This window comes from Armigeres subalbatus, chromosome 3, assembly GCF_024139115.2.
Source record: "Armigeres subalbatus isolate Guangzhou_Male chromosome 3, GZ_Asu_2, whole genome shotgun sequence".
NCBI classification, from domain to species: domain Eukaryota; kingdom Metazoa; phylum Arthropoda; class Insecta; order Diptera; family Culicidae; genus Armigeres; species Armigeres subalbatus.
In genome coordinates, this window is record NC_085141.1 from 38,816,166 (window position 1) to 38,840,373 (window position 24,208).

At 36.1% G+C, this 24,208-nt stretch overlaps 1 protein-coding gene across 18 annotated transcripts in view; it reads right to left on the bottom strand.

The window, feature by feature from the left end:
* The window catches only part of LOC134220842 (F-BAR domain only protein 2), an 85,655-nt gene that overhangs the window by 19,104 nt on the left and 42,343 nt on the right, over positions 1-24,208 (bottom strand). For 13 of the 18 annotated variants that reach the window (XM_062699969.1, XM_062699961.1, XM_062699967.1 and 10 more), the window contains 5 exons: positions 5,565-5,780; positions 5,195-5,293; positions 5,022-5,118; positions 3,840-4,436; positions 1,471-1,686 (listed from right to left, as the gene is read on the bottom strand). In XM_062699969.1, the coding sequence (XP_062555953.1) occupies positions 1,471-1,686; positions 3,840-4,436; positions 5,022-5,118; positions 5,195-5,293; positions 5,565-5,780 (1,225 nt within the window). The remainder of the gene's footprint in view (positions 1-1,470; positions 1,687-3,839; positions 4,437-5,021; positions 5,119-5,194; positions 5,294-5,564; positions 5,781-24,208) is intronic. The other 5 variants (XM_062699973.1, XM_062699978.1, XM_062699974.1 and 2 more) reach the window with 4 other exon arrangements.

The window sequence follows — 24,208 nt, forward strand, 5'->3', positions numbered from 1 at the left end:
CTAGAAAGAATTTTTCGAGGGAATACGAAAGAATTTCCTAAAAAAATTGATGGGTGTTTTTAGGATATTTTGCGCGGAAATCCGGAAGAATTTGCTGAGGAATTGAAAAAAACCCGAAGAAATATGGATGAATTTTTCGATGCAATAATACGGAAGAAATCCCAAACCAAACTCGTTAGAAAAAATCATGTATCATTCGACGAAACTTCATGACAGAGCTATGAACAAAACCTTAGGGGCCCTCCTTAGCCATGCGGTAAGATGCGCGGCTACAAAGCAAGACCATGCTGAGGGTGGCTGGGTTCGATTCCCGGTACCGGTCTAGGCAATTTTCGGTTCGGAAATTGTCTCGACTTTCCTGGGCATAAAAGTATCATCGTGCTAGTGGAAGTGCTTAATGAACACTAAGCTGCGTGGCGGTAATGTCCCAGTGGGGGATGTAATGCCAAAGAAGAAGATGAACAAAATATAAAATGCTACTTTTATCAACTCACAAAGACCATTTTATATTCTGACATTTCACTAAAGTTATGTAAAGGCTCCCCTAGACCTAAGCGATTTCAACTAGTCGCCTCGATTCTATCGTTAGATCGCTGCAGGCAATGTTTCATTAACGCTTCCATACCAACGGCTTCAGAATCGCATCGCGTTTTTTTGGAGAAACCTTAATTCGTTAAGCTTAGAAAAGGGTAACAGACACTTTACATTCCATGGGCGAGCGAAAACCCGGTTTAGAATTTAATGTCAATTTGATGTATTTTACTGTTTTGCCGCCATAGTGTACACGCGAGTTTGACGTCATTGAATTGGGTTAAAATCGTAACGCTGCTCGTTCGGCAACACCAACTGTTTGCTTGGCTACACTTTCTCACGTGTCAGCACGTCTATGGAATCTATAGTATCTGCACTTATTGCACTTATTGTTCTCAACTTGACTCAACTAAAGTTAACGAATACCAATTTAATTTTTCTCAATAAGAAAAACTAAACATTTATAATCAAGAGGAAAGAACTACAATGGATATCTCTCTTATGATAGATAATTTATGCTCAAAGTTTTTGCTTGGAAAGAAAAAATAATTTTATATTTTTAATAACTGTACAATTGAAAAAACACTGTTAGTTTTGTAGATTTGTAAATAAGTTAGACTCTAAATTGAAGGAAACTACATCAATCTTACTTATTAAAACCTACAAGTCAACTAGTAAGGCCAGATGAAAACCCAATAAAAACATTTGTGTACAAAAGTATTTCAATGAATTATATTTATTCCGAAGGTGTTGAAAGACAATCTAACCGAAAATAAGAATTCTCAACGCAAGATTTCTGAAATAAAAAACTAACCAACAAAGCCAAAGAATCACCGATCGATAAGTGGAAAAATCCAAAACCAAATTGCGAAAAAAATAAGACGAAAAAAATATAATATCGTAAAATTGAAAAATTTCGGAATCAATCAGATCAATTACATTTGGACCCCCGGAGCAACGCATTCCTTCCAATGAAAGTGCTAGCCAGACCATTGTTGTTGCTGGTGCCATTGTTACTGCCGTTGTTATGCACATCGTTGGGACTGGTTGGGGCAGAAATGGCCGACCCGATGCCGACGCCAGCACCGCCAACCGTACTGGTGGAAACCGAATCTGCTCCGCCACTGGTGGTCGAGTCGCGACTTTCCCGACTTCCTGTTGCGGCGGTGGTTGTGTGACCGATGATGGTGCGTTTTGTTTTTGCGTGTTTTATTGTCGAAGCGAATCGCGATAATGGATCCGATGGGAAAAACATACGAAGCAAACGAGAATGTTTGAACAAGAATATATCAATTTTGCATATTTGGACAAAAGAGAATTTTGCGGAAAATTATGAAAAAGTTAGGTAAAGTACGAGAAAAATTTGGATTTGAAAATCTAATTTAATTTGAGTAAAACAGATCAGAAGAAAAGATGAAAAAGAAAGACGTAAGTCCTACGTCAAAAAGAAAGAAGTGATCGGAAGAGTAGAAAGAGTAGATAAGTCAGCGTCTTGTTGCAGTCGTGATCCCACGCCCGTCACTGAATAATAATGCTGGATATCAACATCATGATGAATTTGAAAAACCTTAGAAGTTTAATAGCAATGAACTTCACTTGAAATATGTGATCAAAGGTCCTTTTAATTTTATACCATGTGTGGCAGTTGTCTTACTTCAAATACCAGATAAAAACGTCTAATACGCAAAATCGCAATTACAAAATACTGAATTTCCTTATGAAATCTAAATGCACAAATCTTTTAAGATGCATATCAATGTTAATGTTTTCTAGACCTGTAAAGTCATTCTACTAAACAATTCCATCACCTTTTTTCGTCGCGCGCGAACCAGTTCTAACAGAATAGGATGCTATTAATTTCCTCGCCAAATTAGATTTCTACTTAGAAGACCCCCGTTGATGCCGGTTAGGAGAAGCGGTACGGGTACGACACCGCTTTCCCGTGGGTGATTGCCACCATTCCATTAGATGATTAGGTTTGTGTCGGCCCAGCCAGCAGACGTAGCCGAAAAATCAGAAATGTCCACCTTCAGCTGTTTTGGGTAGATTTGATTATAAATTAATCTAATTACAGGAGCTCTTTATTCAAACAAATCGTAATACTTCATTTAGCGAAAAAGCAATTGAAAAAGGTTGAAAAATAGTTGAATAATGAAAATAACGAATTTTATAAGAATGAGTCATTCCATTTTTATGTCGGGTCCATTCCACGGAATGTGAACTGAATCCGCAGCAAATTAATTTCACATTCCATCAAACCAAAATCAATTCATTCTGCTGGTCAGTTAAGTATTAGATTAAGTACGTTTGTCTTATATTACAGACACATTGCGAAGAATAATCGCCATGAAAGATAGAAGGAAAACTATAAATTTGAGAATAACTTTTCGAAAATTGGTAAGAACGCTTCCGTGTGGACAACAGCAAATCCAATTGTTTCCAATATGGGAAAAATCAATGAGAAAACATGATATCATCGGTCGTGTGAAGATTCTCGTTCAAAGTGTTGGTGTATGTATAGATGTCGTTAAATCTGTATGTAGTTAGCTATACGATACTAATGGTCGGGTAGTGGGATGAGTAGGAACCAAGTAGAAAGAAAACGCTAGTAGTTTGGCGCAATAAAGCGATTAGTAAACAATAGAAAGTTTACGAGTGATGGAAAAAAAAGTAAGCATTGGATTTAGTAAACGAACACGAAATGATTCGCAACTAAAAATAATTCTGGAGGTCTATAAAACTGATTAATGTTGATTAGGAGCAGTATTGATTGATACAGAAATGTGATAGCATAGAAAAGTAGTACAGAAATGATAAGAATTAAGAACACAAATACAGAAATTTGAGGAAGTGGGGGTGTTGTGTCAAGTAGTAATGAAAAGAACTGTTTGTACTGACAGTTATTGTGTAAGTGTAGAAATGATTTGCGGTGAATTGGTTCAGATTGATTAAGATTCAAGTAAATATATTGAATGTTAAGTTTTTATTCTGATTCTTCTAAACAACACTGTTTTGCTTCATAATAACGCTTAAGTCACTATAAATTTAGAGTCAAGGTTAATTACGCCAATTTCGAAACAATGCTCATATAAATAATTAATATTAGGCGGAACACAATTTTCATTTGCATGAGCGCTGATAGAGCAGATAATTTATCAACCAATATATCGACTTGATGATAATCCAAAACAATCGGAACCATTCTCACCAAATTAGTCAAGACCACACAAGTGTCTAGCTATATGTGTGTTGGATTCGATAAACAATCGAAACAGAGTGAATAAAAAATAATACACAAAATAATTTACCCTGGGAGTTAGACATGAAGAGATTTAAAAGGGAGGTAGTGCGGCGGGAAGATTTTTGTTGTTGTTGTTGCGATTCTTGATCCTGTTTCATTTGCGGCTGTTGCTTGTTTTGTGGTGGTTGTTGTTGTTGATGATGATGATTAGTTTTGTTTAGAAAGTCTCCGTAAAAGGATTTACTTGTCTTAGCCGTACTTTGAGCCGAACTGGAAGCGGAAGAATCCCCCGCCGCAACCGGTGACAATGGCCGGTCCGTACTACCCCCGAGGGTATCAATCAGACTACCCCGGCCGCCCGAGGTCGGTGGTGAAGTGGACAGATTCACCGGCGAGTTTGTTGGGACGGCCGCACTGGAACTGGATGTGAACCAGCTCCTTAAGTTGCTCTCTTTCTTGATGATTGGGACCGGTTGGGTGGAACTGGTCGTGGACAGTGCCGGTGAGTCCAACACCGAGCCTTCCCCTGCCGTAGTTACCGATCCTCCTGATGTTGCATTTGGGATCGAGGTGTTGATCAGAAGCTGATTATTGGAAGTTGCTGCTGTGCCCGTTGTCGCTAACGAACGACTGCCCATCTTCACCAAATCAAGCTCTATACACTCTGCATGGTCGCATGGATGGCCGTTTATGCATAGGAAGAGACAAAAATCAAAAACCAAAACGAAAACACAAACAACTTACGCACTATTTAATTGTGTTGGCATGCGATTCCTTTTCTCTGCGACCTAATTGACTTACTTTGACATACAAAAACGAAAACTATGTTTTTTGCATCATTTTAATAAAACCTATAAAAGCTACCGAAATAAATTTTGAACGATTCCAAAGAGATGAATTTACATTTATGCAATTAGGACAATCTAGTTTTATCGCAAATCAAAGATGCAAAATCAAAACAAAAAAATCATCCATTTTATGAAAGCTCAAAACCAAAAAGAAAACTTATCTAAAACAAGACGCAAAATCAAACATCACTTTAAATGTAATGAAACAAAAAAGAAACATTCAAAATCAAAAACCAAAACCGAACACAAATCGTTTGCAATTAATTCACACACGTGTGTCTTAAATGTTTTAAAATTGGTTTCCGGCAGCTGAACATGAATGAATATTTCGCTCTCTTGCGTTACACCGCTAATATTGTCTACAGTTTCCGGTAGAACCGAGAATCACAATCTGCACCTACCTGGCTTTTCCAGACCGGTGTACTTGTTGAGAACAAACTGCTCCAGCAGTTTGTCCACGGTCAGTTCCAAGAATTGACGCTTCAGATCCGAATGAACCTGTCCGTGTATAGAAAGCAGGGTGGAAATACGTAAGAATGAGCATTCATATTTTTCAGACTTCAAAGGCACATACCTGCCCAACTAGGTCAAAGTTGTTTTGCACGATTTCCATGTAGGACGTGAGGAATTCCTTCATTTGTTTGAGGTGGGCTTCCTCAATTTCTTGAAAGCGCTGTAAACGGAATAGAATCAGATGAATAAGCAATGCATCAATGGCCTTGCTCCAATTATCGGAACAACCGTTGAACTCGTCTCTATTATAAACAAGCGCGTGTGAGCACGATTGGAATGCAAATAATTATTTCATACAATCATGTTCGGCTGATTCGCCTCCATGAGCATCGTCACATGCAAGTTGAGTGTTGTCAACCTAAAGGAATTCAACCTCATTCCACTTAGTTCCCTTTCTGATACTAACTGTTGCCCTGTGATAAAAGACATACCTTGCAAGTTATTGTCATCTTCTTCTCAAACTCCTGTTTGATAATGTTGTGCTTCTCCGCCAGAGCCTTGTAGTCATCCTGCTGCTTGCGAAGCTTGGCTTCGGATTTTTCAATCTCCTTAGCCGAGTTGTCCTTGCGGGCTTTCTCCAGCTCCTGTAGGCGCGTATTGTAGACATCCTTAGATTTTGCCACCGCCGTTGTAGATTCTTTCATGGCCTGGAAATTGTAATGAAAGATTTTTTTATTGTTTTTGTATCCGACTGAATTAGGAATTATGAATATGATACAATTTAAATAAAAAATCTAAAAATTTACATACTTCCATACTTCCGAGTACCGATATTTCTCAAAAAGACCGGAAATCAAAGGCGAATTTGACAAATTGTTTTGTAAAAAAAAGTTTTTTTAATCCATTTGTTTTTAATACGTTTATGTTTTTAATATGAGATGTGTGAAGTGAGTGGTGAGTACTGAGAAATTAGTAGTGAGTAATGTACAGTTGGTGAGAAATTATAAGTAAGATGGGTGTGGTAAGAAGTGAGATATAATATGAAAGAAGTGAGTAGCGAGAAATAAAAAAGAGAGAATAATAATTAGGAAGTAAGAAAAAAAATGGGAAGCGAGAAAGGAATATGAAACTGAACCATTGCCAATGCAGTGTTGCCACATATAAAGATATATCTTATTTGTAAAGATTTTTAAATATTTTTTGATAAAGATATCTTTATATAAAGATTAAAGATTTTTTTTTGAAGAAATACGATTTTTCAAGATTTTTGTGCATTTTGGAATCTAGTGTTCTGTTTTTTTTTCTCATTTTTGGCCGATACTTTAATCCGACATCATGACCGATAAGGCAGTTTTCACTCAGTAAAATCCGTCAGCTACCAGATGGCTATCGCTTGACTCAGTAGTCAAACGGAATGTTGATCGTTTTTCAAAGCTTATCATGTACTTTACGTTCTATTCGAACTGTGACAATTATTGAACTGCCCAGCGCCACCGTCGTCACCTCTACGATCCCATCCCTGGTAGAAGTCATGAACAGAATAAAAAAACATGATATAGACTTAATTGATATAAGAGATAAAAAAAACAGGCAACAATATCAAAAATTTGCACCGAAATATCATTTAAATATCAAGATATGCTATGGATAAGAACAAACTAATGGCACATGATACTGATCTCTTATTATAAATAGCATAAATTGATCTCCTCATGATATTTTCATGCAAAATATTGATATTGTCGTTTGATCTTTTATCTCTTATATCAATCATGTTCATATCTCATTTTACTATCTTATCAACATTTGATAGTATTCAGCTATTTACTTCTACTCGGGATGACCTACTGCTTGTTAATAAAATCAATCGTATTTTTCAATCGGAAAGCCTTGAGTATTCGAACATGTACAGTGAAATTAAATCGCTTTATCTGATTATCCTTTCCAACATCTAGAAAGATGAATTTCTTAAAAATATCATAGACAAATGGCTTACAAAACTTTGAACAACATCTTCACGAGAAAATGAAGACCTACGTAGGGCTAGCGGCAGATAATCTGGCAGGACCTCTTGATTAACCGCTGAAGGTAACTTTCTATTCTCTCGCATGTAATTTCTATGTGGAGCTGGTGAAGCAAACAATCAAACTCTTGAATGATCCCGTTCTTAAGACAGCTTGACTCATCGATCCAAAGAATTTGGAGAACATTACCAGTCTCAGTTCGATCCTGAAGAAGATTCCAAACTTTTGCGGGAGCTCAGGGGTGCAAATCTTTGCAAAACTAATCAGATCGAAGAGCAAGCCGATACGACGAAAAGTTGCGAGACATCGCTAGGCGGTAAACGGCGAGAAGGAAAGCTGGTATTTCCATTATTAAGAAAGTTCATCAACATTTCTATCTCATCCCTCATTCGGCAGCAGCTGTCAAAAGGCTGTTTTGGCCGAATAACTTTATTACAACTTTGGTTAGTAACCGACTGAATATATATACGGTATATCAGCACGATTAATGCTATTTTGCGTTAAAAAATGTTATGTTAAAAAGAAAGGAGTTGCCAAGATGGCTTTAACGTTGCAATTCAATTCAAAATGCAAAAAGTCAAAATATTCACACTACAAACCTGAAAGGTTTATAACTTTTGATCACCTTGATTTGCAATAAATGGGATATTACAAAAATACCTCGAAACTCGTTTCAAAATATACTCTCATTACAAATATCTACCTGCTTCTAAAAAACCCAACAGATTTAAAAACATTTGTATATTTTAAAAAAAGTGAATATTTCAGCTATTAAGCACCTATTCAAGTTTAAGCCTGGAGCACAAAGACAAGTTCGCCAATCAACTCGTCGAATTTGACAGTTTATCCACGGGAAATGTCAAATTTGACGGGCGAAATGACGAACGATGTTATGCGCTTCAGCCTTAAGTACATAGGGTAAGACGGTATAATGCGCCCCACCTGGCCAAAACGCCCCCTTTGATTTCTAGAAAACTATAACTAATTAGAGCACCTCCACGGGAGTCCCCATCTGGGTCCCTATCGCTATTTCCGGGCCTTTTATAGAGACCCACTTCTACACCGGCGGTATCTGAACGGGAATGTAAAATAAGAACGCAACTCAAAATTAGCCGTGAGTTTCCAAATTTAGCGCCCAATACTGGGTTGCTAAATTTTCATACAGAGTTGCTATTTCGTGAAACGTCACTTTGGTATAGATACAAAAAATTGCAGAAAATCTGTTTGTCTTTTTCAGGACAATTCCGGCGTAAATAAAATAGCAAGGGAAATATTCAATTTTTTTATCTAGCGTCCCAGTTCAACTCCGCGAAGAAGTAATTATACTAGTGGATCAGGTATGGTGAGGAGCGATGCGCCGAAATTTTCATGGATTTTCGCTAAAGAAAATTTTACTGTTTTTCTTTGGCAAGTTGTTCCAAGGAGGAGGTCTTCCAGGTGCTTCCAGGAATCCCTCAGAAGGTTGCTTGAGTGATTGTTCAGTATTTTCTTCAAGTTGTTCCGCCAGAAAATCTCCCGCAAGTTTCTATTTTCTGTCATTCATTTGAACATGATTTGCTTCGGAAATTCAACATAGGATCTCTGGAAGATTTATCCGGGAGGTCCCAAGCAATCTTTAAGTTTTTTCTAAAGACATTTTAGCAGTTGTCCCAGAATAGTTTTAAGATTTCTTCCAGAATCTATCGGGATTTTTTTATTGGAACTGCCCTATAATTTCTTTTGAAAACTTAGTAAGTTTTCCCAAGAAAATTCTTTGGATTCTTTCGGATGTTGTTACAAAATTGTTTGTCCGGGACATTCTTCAGAGAAAAAGGATTTTGTCAAGTCAAGAGATTCCTGTAGGAAACTGGTGGAAATTGCAGGAGGAATTTCTTTGACTGCAAGTAGTACAAATCCCCGAAATAAATTTCCAGGAGGAAGGAAGTCCAGAAGGAATAATGTTGAAAAGAAAAAAAGAAAAAAGTTTGATGACGGGTCTCCAGCTAGCCTTACGAGCAAAGCGTAGAATTGCCCTCCGGATTCCCGATTCTGTTGTTTTCAAATGGGCTCCTTAAGCATAGTTGTCACACAAAATACATACTCATGCAATGACAGGCACAGAAAAGCTTTCAATAATTGATAACTGAGGAAAAGCTTATAGAGTACTAAGTTGAGCAGCTAGCCAAGTTCCATGTAGAGCCATTAAAGAAGAAAATGACTACTTTCAGCAACGCCCGGTGAGAACTCAATATGTTTACGAAGTCGCTATACCTAAAACAGAAACCACCGGTGGGAAGATGGGGCGCTATCCTAGCGATGAGGACTCCCGTGGAGGTGCTCTTAAGGGTCAAAATCAGTTGGTACCCATAAGTATTTGTAAACCCACCATACTATGTAAGCGGGGAAGTATTTTTGTATTACACAATGAAAATAATAGCAAAATACAAAAAGTTACAGTTTTGATGTAACTTTTCATGTTTGTTTGCTCAACATTCTGGAGCGACTCTGGCATACTGTCCGCAAAACTTGCACTGGAACACTCAGTTGGGCAACAAAATAACTTTCTTCAGATAAAAAATTGCTTCCATCTTCAAAAATGTAACGATTTTCGAAAACATGTTTCACTGGCCAAAACGCCCCAGTGTAGGCAGCACGATATGTCCTTACCAACTGGACACAAGCGCAGCGAGCCTGCAGCAGATGCTTTCAAATTGTATGGAAAATATTAAAATGTAATTCACACCTGCTTGAATGGACCTATGTTGGTTTTTTTAATGTCAAGCGCATAAGAGTTTGTAGCCTTTTTATTATGGGATTGATAAAATACTAATGAAGGGCTATGAAACGTCTTTGGTTGAGGTAGGGTGTATTGCCCAGGCACTTTTTAAAATTCATTTTTTCACGACTTTTCAAAAAAGATTTATTACGTGTTATCTGTAATATTTTTATATGACTACTCACGGGCAATGCATTTGGGACTTCCTGGACTACCAAATAACACAAAGTTTGCATAAATTGCGTTGAAAAGTTAAAAGTTATCAAGGAGTTGCCTTAGGGGGGGCATATTATACCGTCTTACCCTAAAGATTTTTTCAGGATTTTTTGCTCACAAATAAAGGTGAAACAGATTTTTACGCCTGAAAATGAAGGTGAGGTTCGAAAAATAAGTGGCAACACTGTGCCAATGACCACATTATCCTCTTTTGTAAATATCAGATTCATGGCAAACTCAACTCACAACAAGCGATTGTCTCAAACTGCAATAGCAATAGCGCATTTAGAGAATTGTTGGTTACATAATGGAGAAAAAAATATTGGCTGTGAATATTTAAACATAAAACTAGTCATCTTTTGATATGATTTGAAAAGTTCGTTTCAGATAAAATTGCCAGCAACATTTTACTTATCCAATTCAGACATTATCGACATTATCGCTATTCTCTTTTGTTGCTTTTGAAGTTTCATGTATACCTCTGATTTTTTTTGCCTTTCTCGTATACAAAGTATACGTAAAGGCTATAGGATCACTTCAAACTGAACTTTTGATAGAAGGCTCGGAGACCCATACTGTTATATACCAATCGACTCAGCTCGACGAATTGAGGTGATGTCTGTATGTGTGTGTACAAAAATGTGAGACACACTTTTTGGTACTTAGCATTATCCAATTTGCTCGCAACAAGCTGTAATCGACGCGGATTGCGGACTCGTTGTTTCCTATTGAAAATTGGTTCAAGCCATTGAGTTCCAGAGTTATTCAACTTCTTCTTCTTCATTGGCATTACATCCCCCACTGGGACATTGCCGCCTCGCTGCTTAGTGTTCATTGAGCACTTTCACTGTTATTAACCCTTTTGTTACGGACAAAAAAACACCCTTACGTTACCGACAGCCTACCCGGGTACCCACGGACTAAATATGATCATAACATTGTCAGTTTTTCACCGATTTTGACGGTGAAAAAAAAAATTTAGAAACCGATACGAGTGCATGACTGCAAATAGACATAAATTGAAGAAAAAAGTAAAATCTATCCCCCCAAAGTGCAAATTCTACCTCTCTTATATGTTTTTCTCATTTTTATAGTGCGCGAGAAAGGCATCACCAATTATACGTTCCATTCACAAATTTTGTCTTCCCAAGGCATAAACTGATTCATATTTTGGACCAAACTAATTTTTTTTTCGATTTTTATACATTCTATGTTTCATTACCTCAAAATTCACAAGGGGGTGATAAAATCGGGATATTATTGTATATCTATCAGCTGATGATATTAAAACAGATATTGGTGTAAAAATCACTCTGTACTGCTTGATCAAAATAAAATTACAGTGCAGGCCGTACCTTTTATTGCTTTATTCATTCCCGGGTAGAAGTGAATGATATTATATTATATGATATTATATAACCCGACGGGTTCGGGTCGGGTTCGGGTTTGGAAAATTAGAACAATGTCGGGTTCGGGTCGGGTACGAGATTGAGAAATAAAATATTGAATAATTTTTTATTCGTTTCTGGTAATTTTAAGGCTTGTTCGTTGTTTGGGCCTATACCCCTTTGAGTGTAAAGAGAAATATAAAATATCTTGTTTTCCGCCAAAAAAATAATTCGGGTCCAGCTCGGGTTTAAGACTGCAAAAACTATCGGGTACGGGTTCGGGTTTGATAGGATTTTTCATTCCGGCTTCGGGTTTGGAAGGAATTTCTAAATCGGGTTCGGGTCGGGTTCGGGTTTACAAAAATTGAAACCCGACCATCTCTAACCTATTCGTTTAACTTTTAGTTAAAATTTGACAGTTCGATGGTTGTTTCTCTTTGGTTAAAAATAACCCTGCTCTGGAGCATGGTTAGATTTGACAGTTCGATTGTTAAACTTTGGTCGTGAGAAAATTGGCTCCAAATCCATTTTGTTCCAAATAACTATCAATCTGTCAATACTCAAATGGGTCGGCTTCGGGCTAAAATTTTAACCACGATGGGAAAATAACCATCGAATTGTCAAATTTTAACTAAAAGTTAAACGATTTGGTGGAATGGTTCACAGCCCTAAAACTGAGTTCAATTGAGGCGGTCATTAGCGCTTGTAAAATGCTGTACATGACTAAATTAACTGGGTTAGACAAATTTTGAGAGAAATTAAATATATATATATTGTAACTCTGTCAATTATCATCCGATTTTGACAACTTAGGGATGCCTGAATTGAAAATTTAATATTGTTTCACAGTATATTTACAGGGCCTTCGAGAAATAAGTTTATCAGAATCCAAATGAGAACACACATTAAGGCCCGTCTCATTTACCGAATAATTAAACTTGAAAGTGCCAGTTCGAAGATTTAAAAAATACCCAGTCTTAAAAAAAGCTGGTACACCCCCCAAAACCATTGAAATGTAAATCTATCAAAAATGATCTTGCTCTGCAAGCAGGGTTTTTCGATAATTATTGAACTGCCACTATTTATAAGATATGAGACACCACACCTACATTTCTGTTGACAAAATTAATTCATCTATTTGATCTTGACGCATAAACTCTTTGGCTACACACTTGAGCTCACTATAATGTGGAAATCGAAACTAAGATAAATTATTCTACTTAATCATTGTACGTGTCATCGACAGGTGTTTTATGAAACACTATTGAAACCTTTTTTCTTTGCATTTGATCTGATCCAACTGGAAGTGGATGTCGCATTGAGTATAATATTTTGCTTTAAACTGGACAATTTGTGTGTTGACAGAATAATAGTTTTTTGAAGCATAATGTACTTAGCGCAGAGGCGTCGCGTCCGCATGTGCAGCAATTTTATCCCCAACATTTAAACTCTAGATAGATTTCTTGTCTTTCTAATCCAAGCATGTATTCGAATTATGTGCTTTTGAAAGGTGTTCCATGCAAATTTGACTATTAGACACATAAACGGAAAATATGCATGTTTTTTCATAGGCGGCATGTGATGAGACAACCAAATGCTGCGATGGGGACGCGTTATATTCTCGGGTACTTATTCAAAAGGACGTATGTGATTTTGTAAACAAAGATTCAAACGTCGATTTGTCCAATCTGATGGCATTCCCACGCAAACCAACACCACCAACAGGAAGCCGAAGCCTCCCCCTATCTGTCTATGGTGACGGTTTGCGTGGGAGGGCTATCAGATGGGACAAATCGACGTTTGAATTTTTGTTTACAAAATCACATACGTCCTTTTGAATAAGTACCCTAGTATTCTTCTCTACGATATTGAACCGACCCACCGACACCACATGTTGTATCAACATGGAACTTTCAGCCGAGAACGTTTTGTCATGCATCATACACGCATTATTTTGTATGTGTGGATCATCTGCTCTAACCGCAATCGGCGATGTATAGGTAGTCAAAGCGTTCCTCGCAGGCAGTGCACGGTTTGGTGCCTATAAGGCATTTTATGAGACAGATCGAAACAGCTGTTTTTCTCGTGTTTATCTACTTTGACAATTAGTGGGAGCCCGTTTGTTTGGTAATTTCGCGCCGAATATTCCGATGGGTCCCATCATCAATTCTGCCTGTTTTATTTTTCGTCTACCAGGGTTTTAGAACATAGTTTTTCATATGATTCTTAAAATGTATCGTTAGATAATTCATATACAGGCATACCTCGATAGTACGTACACCTCCGTAATTTTAGTGTACGTACTATCGAAGCGTACGTACTATCGAAGCAAAAAAACACCGAACAAAAAAAAAATTTTTTTTTGCCTTTGTATTTATTTGGGAGTGGTGTAATGTTTATAAAACCGCTCGGAAGCCAAAATTTCGATAGAAGACTCTGTATTTTAAGCAAATTTATATTTGATATAGTACACAACGGACCAGCATGACTCTGATTTTTCTTGAAATGGTGCCTACATGTAGCATTACGTAAAATTATCGTCCTTGTAAATGTGAGGCTAATGTTTTTATGAAATATTGTATGTTAATGCTTCGGAACATCCATAAATTACGTAATATTCGTGACGTTTCAATGATATGTTACACATCATGCATAATTATACATGTTACTAAAAAAAGTGACATTTTTACGTGACGTATTTTATGGATTCCACCTATAGATTTTATGTAAATGAAAAGCTTTAAGGTTGTCCTGAACTGTCACTATCGTTGCGATTCTATTGGCTCCATTGACGCTGCCTTACCAAAGCGATTTTAATTTTCTCGTTTGTAGAATCGTTTATGCCTTTCTCGTACAATATGTAACGGAAAGGCTGTAAACTGCAGAAACGATTTTTTGATAGGAGGCTTGGATGGCCGACTTTTATATACTTGATCGGTATCAGCTTGATGAATTGAGGTACCACTGGTGTCTGTCGATAAAGTATTTAAATCTAAATCATTGGATGTTGATCTACTCACAAACTGCAACTAGCGTGGATCTCTGGCCAGGAAGTGCAACGTGAGGTAATTTTTGGCAACATGGCCACTATTCAACACACTAGGTTATTTGTGGACGCAGTAGCGCCCGTGGCAGGTGTTTTTTTTTCAAAGTTTTTTTTTTTTCAAAAAATCAAAATTTTGAACGTCTGTTGTCTGTGATTTTTTTCATCGAATGCTGTGTCTAGTTGTCTAAGGTTGTCACTGGTTTTGTTTTCTGCATCTGATAGTAAAAAAAAATTGAAGTGTCAAATATTTTATTTTTTGTGAGAATTTCCCCGCTTGCTGCGTCTGATTGGCTAGTCACCGGACAGACAAACAGGGCTATTTTATTTATGATTCTTGGCCAAACATAAAGATACTTTTTTGTCTGAAGATGTGGGTTTGTTCTACAGGAAACTAAGGAATTACTTTAAGAACACCCTCTATAGAATTTTTTTCAAATTTTAATTTGAAATTATTTCAAAACTTTATTTGAAATTTGTTTTGACATTCCTCTGAAAATTCCTTAGGAAATTCATTCAAAAAACTTCTTATTTTCAAATTTCTCCAAGATTTGTTTCAGATATTCTTCTAGGATTTTTTTCCGAGGATATCTCCAGGAAATCCTTAGGTAAATCCAACAAGATTTTTTGAAACTCAAACTCAAACTCAAACCAAGAAATCCACCGTGAATGTTTTTTCAAAAATTACTTTAGGAAATTCTTCAGGAAATCCTTTCGGATACTCCTATTCTTCCTGGAAAAGGAACTTCTCAGAGCAGTTCTTGAAGGAACTTTCTGCAGAATAATTTGAGAAAATTCTGTGGGAATTCCAGAACAAATTTCCGGGAATACATGAAGGAATTTCCGGAATAAAAAGTGGGAGAGTTCCTCGAAGAATTTTCGGGGTTATTGTTTTAAGATATTGCTGCGAATTCCTGGAAAAAAATCTCGGAAAATACTGAAGGGCATTTTGGATGATTTTTTATAGAAATTTAAGGCGAATTACCGCAGAAATTTTGATAATGGTTGCAGGATCTTCCGGGAGAATCCCTTAAATAATTTCCAGAGGAATTTCAAGGGGAATTTTTGTAGGTAATTCCGAAAGAGTTTTGACCAGTGGTGGAAATCTGTGAACCTTGTTCATAAAACAACGCATGCAAAATACTCGCGAACACTTGTTTTGCCTTTTCTTGCCTACCTACTGCTCGCAGAGAAAAAAGAAAATCGAACCCCGAAAAATGTTCGTGGACCTTCGCGGGTCATTCGGGTTAATTTGCAAAATGTCATAAACCAACCTCGGATCATGATTCTCACGGATGTTCGAGCAAGAACACATTTGTTTATTGTTTTTGTGTTTATGTTGAGTGAAATTTATCCATTTTATTCGAAGTAACCTCAAATACTCGCGATCGTGATTTTTACTCGCGAAAAAAATACTGCCCTGCTTTTTGTCTTTGCTCTGCCTGTACACGCGAACAAAGCAAGCGCTAGAAAAAATGCGGCAGTATGTTCACGCGAGTATGACATTTCTGGTAAATTACACTCTTTTCTTACTCATGAAGCGAGTATTTCCAGCACTGGTTTTGAAGAAATAAATTTTTTGTAGCCAGATGAATTTGCACACGAATTTTGCATGGAATTTCCGAGAGAATTCCCGAAGAAAAAAAAACGGGAACAATTTTCCGGGATGGTACTTGCAGGAAGAATTCCCGGAGCGTGAGTATCAAGGGCTTCCACGTGAGTTTTTGAAGAAATTCAATGAGAATTTCCGGAAAGACCTCGAAGTAAATAATGGAGAGATCTTGATGGAATTTCTGGAGTAACTCCAGAGAGAATGCCCGGAGGAGTTTACATGGGAATTTCTGAATGATTTTCTGGTGGAGTTCTGGGAAAGGAAATGTGGAAATTTCTAAAAGAATTCCTAAGTGAATTGCTGAAGTAATTACAGAGAAAATAATGGAATTTAGAGGGTATATTTGGAAGGATTAACGGATAAATATTTGGCTATAATTTAAGATGGATGTTTGAAGGAATGTCGTAAAAATTCGCGGAGAAATTCCTAGAGGAACTTCCGGATGAAATTCTGAAGGAACTTCTAGAGGAATTCCTGGAGGAACTTTCAGAGAAATATTTGGAAAAACTCCCTTAGAAATTCCCGGAGAAACTTTCAGATGAATTCCTGGAGGATCATCTTGATAAATACCGGAAAACTTGTAATACAATAAATTGATTCACGCTGACCCACGCCGCCGCTAATCACCGCCACGCCACTACCACTGGGTGAAAATGATTTATCACGCCTCACCGGCGATAAAATTTCAATCGGCGCACAGGTCTAGATAGAATATCGAGTTAAATCATGTATGGAATTTTCGACCAAACTATCAAAATATCCCAAGAAGAACCCTTGGGAGAAACTACTGTTCCAGGATAAACTTTTCCGGAAATCCCAGTAAGACGTCTCAGAGGAAATTTTCGACCAAAAATTTTCCTAATTTTAGTAACGCTGCTAATTTGTTTCTAAAGAAAAAACCCAGATTAATCCACCTAGCGTTGGTGGTGCCTTTCTCGCATTTAGTTAACCTTATATAACTTTTAAACGCAATGACCGATCGTTATGAAATTCAATAGTGATCAACAAGGCTTTGTCCCCTGTCGAATAAAACTTGTTGCGAGAAAATCGATTAAGGATTACTATACGAAAAGTTGTCTAATGTTTTTTTATAGCTTTTGTGCACACACATACACACACATACATACACACGGACAGACAGACATGTGCTCAGATCGTCGAGCTGAGTCGATTGGTATATAATACTATGGGTCTCAGAGGCTTCTATAAAAAGTTCGTTTTCGGAGTGAAATGATAGCCTTTCGGTACAACTAAGTACGAGAAAGGCAAAAATTGTGGAACTAAACTTAATTAAACAGTAAAATATCTTGCCGAAAATTTAATTTTATGAATCACCATTCCCATGATGGAATTAATTTACTCCTCGGGGAAATATTTTCTGGTCTATCAGATGAACTAATGCTTGGGGAAGAGTTCTAGAACTGGAACTAATTTTCTTGATAGATAAAATAATTCATAAACATAATAATTGCTCAATTAAGTGGATAGCTGTTCTGCTTTCTAAGAAAATCATACCCATAAAATTTCAATTATTGCTTATAACACTCTTATGCCGATGACACACTCACGCCAGTGCGTGTACGAACGCGTCCAAGACAAAAGAATTCCTCTTGCTGATATTCTGCTTTATGAGGGCTTGGACGCGGTCCGCATCGCTCAGCTGTTTCAGATGTTCCTTCAATTGTTTAAAATGATAGTATAATATGTGTTACGTAAGACTGGCAAACATTTATGACACGCTGCTTTTTTCAAAGTACTGCTACTAAATTCGTTATAACCTCAGTTTTTAAATCAGTTGTGAAATTATTACGTAACATATGAAGGACCCCCGCATGTGCATATTCAAATTTTTACTAAAATTGTACAGAAAATTGAATGAAAAAAAAAAATTTTTTTTGTACGTACTATCGAGGTAAAATGTACGTACAATCGAGGGTACGTACTATCGAGGGTACGCACTATCGAGGGTACGTACTATCGAGGTATGCCTGTAATTGCATTCTAAGCATGAAATGCTGAAGAAAACACGAATGAAAAGTAAAACGTTACGAACATTATTTTGCGTACGGACCTAACGGATTGTTCACGCATAATCATACGAAAACAGAACATTAAGGTTGGTATCGTGTTCAAAAGAAATTTCTTTTTCTATCTCAATCACATGTTAAATTCCGTTCACTGAATCGGAAAAGTAAAGAATCGAAACAAAATTCTTACAACAGTATCCACATGAAAAGAACAAAAATCAAAATTGGCATTTGTAAGGTTCCCACGCAAAGTAATGGGAGCTGTCACTTTACTTTCGGAAAAATATTCTGCTCAATTATTCCGTAAGTAAAAGTGACAATTTGCTCCATGCAGATCAGTTGTCAAAATTCCTCTTGGTAATATTGAACAAAATTCCGTAACCTCTCTACTTTTTAAGTCGATACTGGCCTTTAGAAGTAAATAAACGGGCCACCGCGAAGCGTCTTATAAAATGCCTTATAGACGAATCCAAGTAAAAATAAGAAGAAGACACACGACGGTGTTAACTTTGACAGATCCTACAGCACAGCATAGGAAGATCATTTTAAAATGCTTATAATAAATTCTAGACAAATTGTAATTAAAATCTGATTGATGTACGGCACGGAAAAAGTTCTGAATTAAATACCAGGAAGCTTATCTCAATTTTTTGAATATTTTCCAAAAATGTATCTATCATACAGTTCGGAACTTCTTCCGTATCATACATCGATCAGATTTTAATTACATTTTGTCTAGAATTTATTATAAGCATTTTAAAATGATCTTCCTATGCTGTGCTGTAGGATCTGTCAAAGTTAACACCGTCGTGAGTCTTCTTCTTATTTTTACTTAGATTCGTCTATCGAGAACCGCTTCAAACAGCGCATGCGCGATTCGATGAAGAGAGTGCGATCGGAACAAAATCGAAAGAGAAGAGTAAAACACGAGCATTTCTGCTTCCTCAAAGCGTTCCATTACGAAAGTTCCGCTTTGTATAAGCAACGCGAAGTAAAAGCGCTTTTGATATTTGATGTAAATGGGATGGCCCGTTTACACATCCACTAATCCTGACGACAATGTACTGTCCGATACATAATAACGCGACATTAGCTCAATTTAACCAGAAATTGTCATCTGCTAATAAGCGCAATAAAGCCTGTTATATTAGACATTGAAGTATCCGACAATATTAACATATTGTAAACAGACATTAAATGAAATTTTCATCTTCTGATGAAAATCTATATTGTCGCAGAATTAGCGAATTATGAAACGGGTTAACATTTTTGAAGATTTTTTTTTTCGAGAAATCCAATATATTTAGTTAGGGAGGTCAAATGTCAATGTAAGTCGAATGTCAATGGTCCACACAAAGTTATGAATTTTTTTATGAGCAAGTTTCCATGCGAAACTTCACGACATCTGTCCAGTCCAGAATATTGATCAAAGATAAAAATTGTAAATAGAATAAATAATAATTAATAATAGAATAAATAATAATAATAAAATGACATGCTAATTACAAAATCTCGGGAACTTTTTCAAATCGGCGTGTGTAACATTTTGATCAAGCTGAGAAAATGAGCTTGGAAGTTTTCAGATTTTATTTTTATTCCTATTTAGAAACTAATCATTTTTATTGCAATTGAATACACCTCAACGATACATTATGAAAAGGTTCATCGTCACTGACCCTGAAATCTGCACTGCGTGTAAACATTTCAGTTATTTTAATAAAAATATATGTTACAACGTTCTGCAACAGATAAATCACATACGTCGTTTTGATACGTCAGTATGACCGAGGTCATGCTACTTTCGTCGAAATGTTACGCTGCTCCGTACGCTGCATTGTTGATACGTCGAAATGTTGCGTCAATTTGAAACTTTTCACGCACATGCGACAAAAAATTGCAACATTTACAACATGACGTAACAACATTTGCTGCAGAAAAACAACGTAAAATGTTTTTCTTAACGAAAATCAAAATATTTAAGCAACATGCTTAATTTTGAAATCAGTGATGAAAAAGTACAAGCAGACGCACGGCTTAAACTATTTAGTTGTTCGAAAAAACTTTTTAAAGTACATTTTCTGCTAAGCAGTGTATGTGCAATATTTTCAACAATGATGTCACACCGTTTTGCAAAAAATTGATTTACATTTTTAAAAACACATTTTCATGTAGCTTTGAAGATATACACATTTTTAGATTAATTTGATGCCATATGCTGTTGAAAACGGGTTTGCTTACAATTTGCGACATACGCCGTTTTGAAAAAGTACCCGAGAAATATTATTAGAGCCTTTGCATGATTATTCCAATTTCCTTTTCTGTATTTAAAACTTCGTCCTATTTTACGAATAACTAAAATTAGAATTTAAAGTACCAGCTCAATAATTTCCGAATCAATATATTGCTTATTTGTCACATTGGAAACGATTCTGATGGTAGTAATTTTTAATTGTACTTAAATCACTTTGAAGCTTAGTTAAGTTTGAGTTAATTCAGAAAATAAGAAGTAGCTAAGAACCAGTTAGATGCAACAACATAAGCAAACATATTGAGAAACGCGCTGGAAAATTATTTGTTTATCATTTCAGGCCCCTTTTATGTGTTTTTCTCGCAATATTAAAATAGTGCACAGGTTGAAGAATTGATCACGCGACGCCTCTGACTTAGCGTAAAAGTCAGAAGATTAAAAATAATAACTATCGAGCTGCGAATGATCATGCACCGGAAAAAGTACTTTTAGCTGACGAGAAACCTAACTATACTACCCATGGCGCAAATGTGTAACATTTGAATTTTCGTCAATTATGAGTTAATCTTAAGAACCCTAAGTAATCTAAGAATTAAATCAGATTAGTAGTGATTCCAATTGTTCTGCTGCACTTATTTTAATATGAATCTGAAACATGCATTCTCCCAGCAACTGCCCTAGATTAAATTAACTTCAGATTCAAAAGCTCAAAACTGTTGCACAACTTTGTTCTGCAGATTGAATCACGAGATTCATTTTTTTATGTTTTGGCGATTGAACGTTCGGAATTCGAATCAATGCACTTTGCAATTACGCTTACGGATTAATGCACTTTGCAATTACGCGGCATTTCTGAGCAGCAAGATAAATAATTATTTTATTTATTTAAACAAAATTCAAACATGAACAGAACACTGCTGGAGATACCAGCGTTTTTGTTTTATTTTGCTTCAGATTCCAACGAGAAATAAATCGCTGCTGATCAATCAGTTAATTGGTTTGCAGTCTTATTTTTTCTACTTGCAAAAATTTGGTTTTCAAACAGAAAGATGCATTAAGAATTAATGGCCCACTCTTTAATAGCCTATTCAGATTGGGCTATTTATGACTTTGTTAAGTGAGAGGGTATTCAATTATTACGAGGTGTTCAGACTGCAGCAAGATAATATATCTTGACGTTTCCATGTTTCCTCAATTGCACGCTAATACAGGGTTGAATTCAAGGAGAGTTTTAAAATTTAATTTGCGAAATCAAGCATTTGTGTGGCGACAATCGAACATTTTTTTCTGAACAAAGTTTCTACGAAAAAAAAATATAAAAAAAATATGAAAAGGGATTTTTGAAGAATATTTGAAGCTCTCATTGAGGATAATGAGCGAAGCTACATTCATTAGTTGGTTGTGCCGTTCTTCGGGGAATCAGACTATTCCTCAATTTATTTTTAAGTTTAAAAAGTATTTTGATTCTGTACTATGATCGAACGGAGATTTGATAGAAAAATTTAGATACTTTTGGGAATTCTCACAAATAAATAAAAAAGGACGATTGGACCAATTTTCAAGAAATATTATCGAACTAAAATGTATTTCCACCAGTATCTCCATGTATGAAGGGCAACTCAGCAATTTATTTTTTTTCAAAAATGGCCACCATTGCGTTCTACTCGACAATCAATGATCGATGAACAAAATCGAATCGTGTGAATGTGATATAATTTAAACTGGATTTTGGATGAATTAATGCATTACCAATCCATGTTTTATTTAAGGTTAATCTACTTTATATATACATCCCATTCAAATCGTACAGTTGTCCCACGTGAAAAATTTTGAAATCCAAAGTATATTAAGCCATTCAAGGAGCAGAATTGAAATAATTTATGAAATCATGTTTATTCATCAAATATATTCGTTTTACAACCATTCCTACGTTTTAAATTGTCTTCCGCATTGGCCCTTGAACTTTGAAAATTTATTCGATTTGTTCTATTAAATCTAGGTTTAAGTTAAATACTTCATGTTAATTCTAGAGAGCATCTGTTTTTTAAACAATTCATGTTGAATAAGTGGAGAATAAATAATTATCATCATTATTTTTCATCATATAAGATGCTTTCCACAAAACCATCACAATCCGAGTTATTCTTCAGCGCTCAGAAGATTTCCATCTAACATGCATTCGACCCTGCTGCGACAGAAAGAGCATGACTGTCAACTACGAAACGAAATGAAAACAGAGAGAATTTTCTCTCTGGCAAAGAGAGCGTGACGCTTGTCAGTTTTGATTTTTGTTGAATTTCTCCCTGCATCCCAGTTAGAACGAAAGCTCTCTCGTAATAATTGGTCGTAATAAATTCTTTATGACTCTTTTTAGCGGGTATCTTTTGACAGCGCAAAATGTATGGAATATTACGTAAATAATGACATCATAAAGCGTATTTACCCTGAAACGCCAATTATTATGTCATTAATGGCGTAATCTGAATAGGCTTAACAACACAATGCCAAATATTTGTCAAATTCCTTCAGACATATATCAAACTATCGACATGGGTATCAGGCATACTTGACAAATTTGTTATTATTATTATTTTGGTATTTGTTATTGTAACAAAAACCAGTGCTGATAACTTTTGCGCTATAGCGAAACATGTGTACCGTTTTGCTTCGAATTGCCGGACGCTTCGAAAGCCGGACACTTCAATTGTTATTTAATTTTATTTACCATCTCAACAAGTATTTCTTGGGTTATCAATACAGGGAAAGATTCTTAGACTTGAAACCATTTTAACAAATGTAAGTAATCCGTGATCTGTGGTAAAAACTTGAAAATTAGAGGTAAAAGCTGAATGCATGTCATAATCAACGGTGAATTCCGTTTTTCTTAGATTGCAGCTTAAGACTCAACATTAGAAAAACTAAGCTCATATTTTCTATATTCGATCCTTTGCAAGGGGGATTAGTAATTTATTAACATAGTATGATAGCACTCTTTGTCATGAATTAGAGAAATTGCTTGGGAATTCATAGCTTCATAGTTTTAATTACATTTTCTGTATGTCCGGACTTCGAGGCAAGTTTTTACAATTGCTTCGATTTCCGGACATGCTGAAATGATGTTAAATAACTGTTTATCAGTTAAGTTAATTGAAAGCAAATGATTTGTAATGAGCAAGCATAGTTACAATTTCATTAGATTTGAGTAGCTACACCCCAAAAGGAACATTGCTTGCTCTCAGCTTATCGATATATACTTATACACATATGGTAAATGGTATCACTTTATTAATTGCACACAAGTAGCAAAACTTGCCTTCAGTTTCTAGTGAAAAGTTGTCTTCAAAAGTATTTTTTGAACCATTCACATTTTTGTAGAAAAAAAAACAAGTTCGTAAAACTAGCTTTTATAACAGAATTGTTTTAAAAAGACACGTTGTGAACGACACCCCTCAAATAAAAAAAAACTCAACATTTCACGGACACGATTGATATAAAAGTTGATATAAAAATTGTATAAAATTATTGGATTCCCAATGTTGTATATTGCAGTTAAATGCTCCCGCTTGGTTTGAAATGCTGTTTTTTGATAGTCCTGAACAGAAACTTTGGATGGTACACACAACCGGGGGATGCCAGATTTCCATACAAATCTGCATATAAACCTTACATTACGAATTTATATTAATCGAGAAATATGAATGCTATATCCTAGTTGTCTTTGAACGGATTAAATTGGCTTTTTGAGAATCAATATAGCCAAACTCGAAGTGTCCGGAAATTCGAAGCAAAACTGTCCGGTATTTGAAGCATCCCTTATACTGT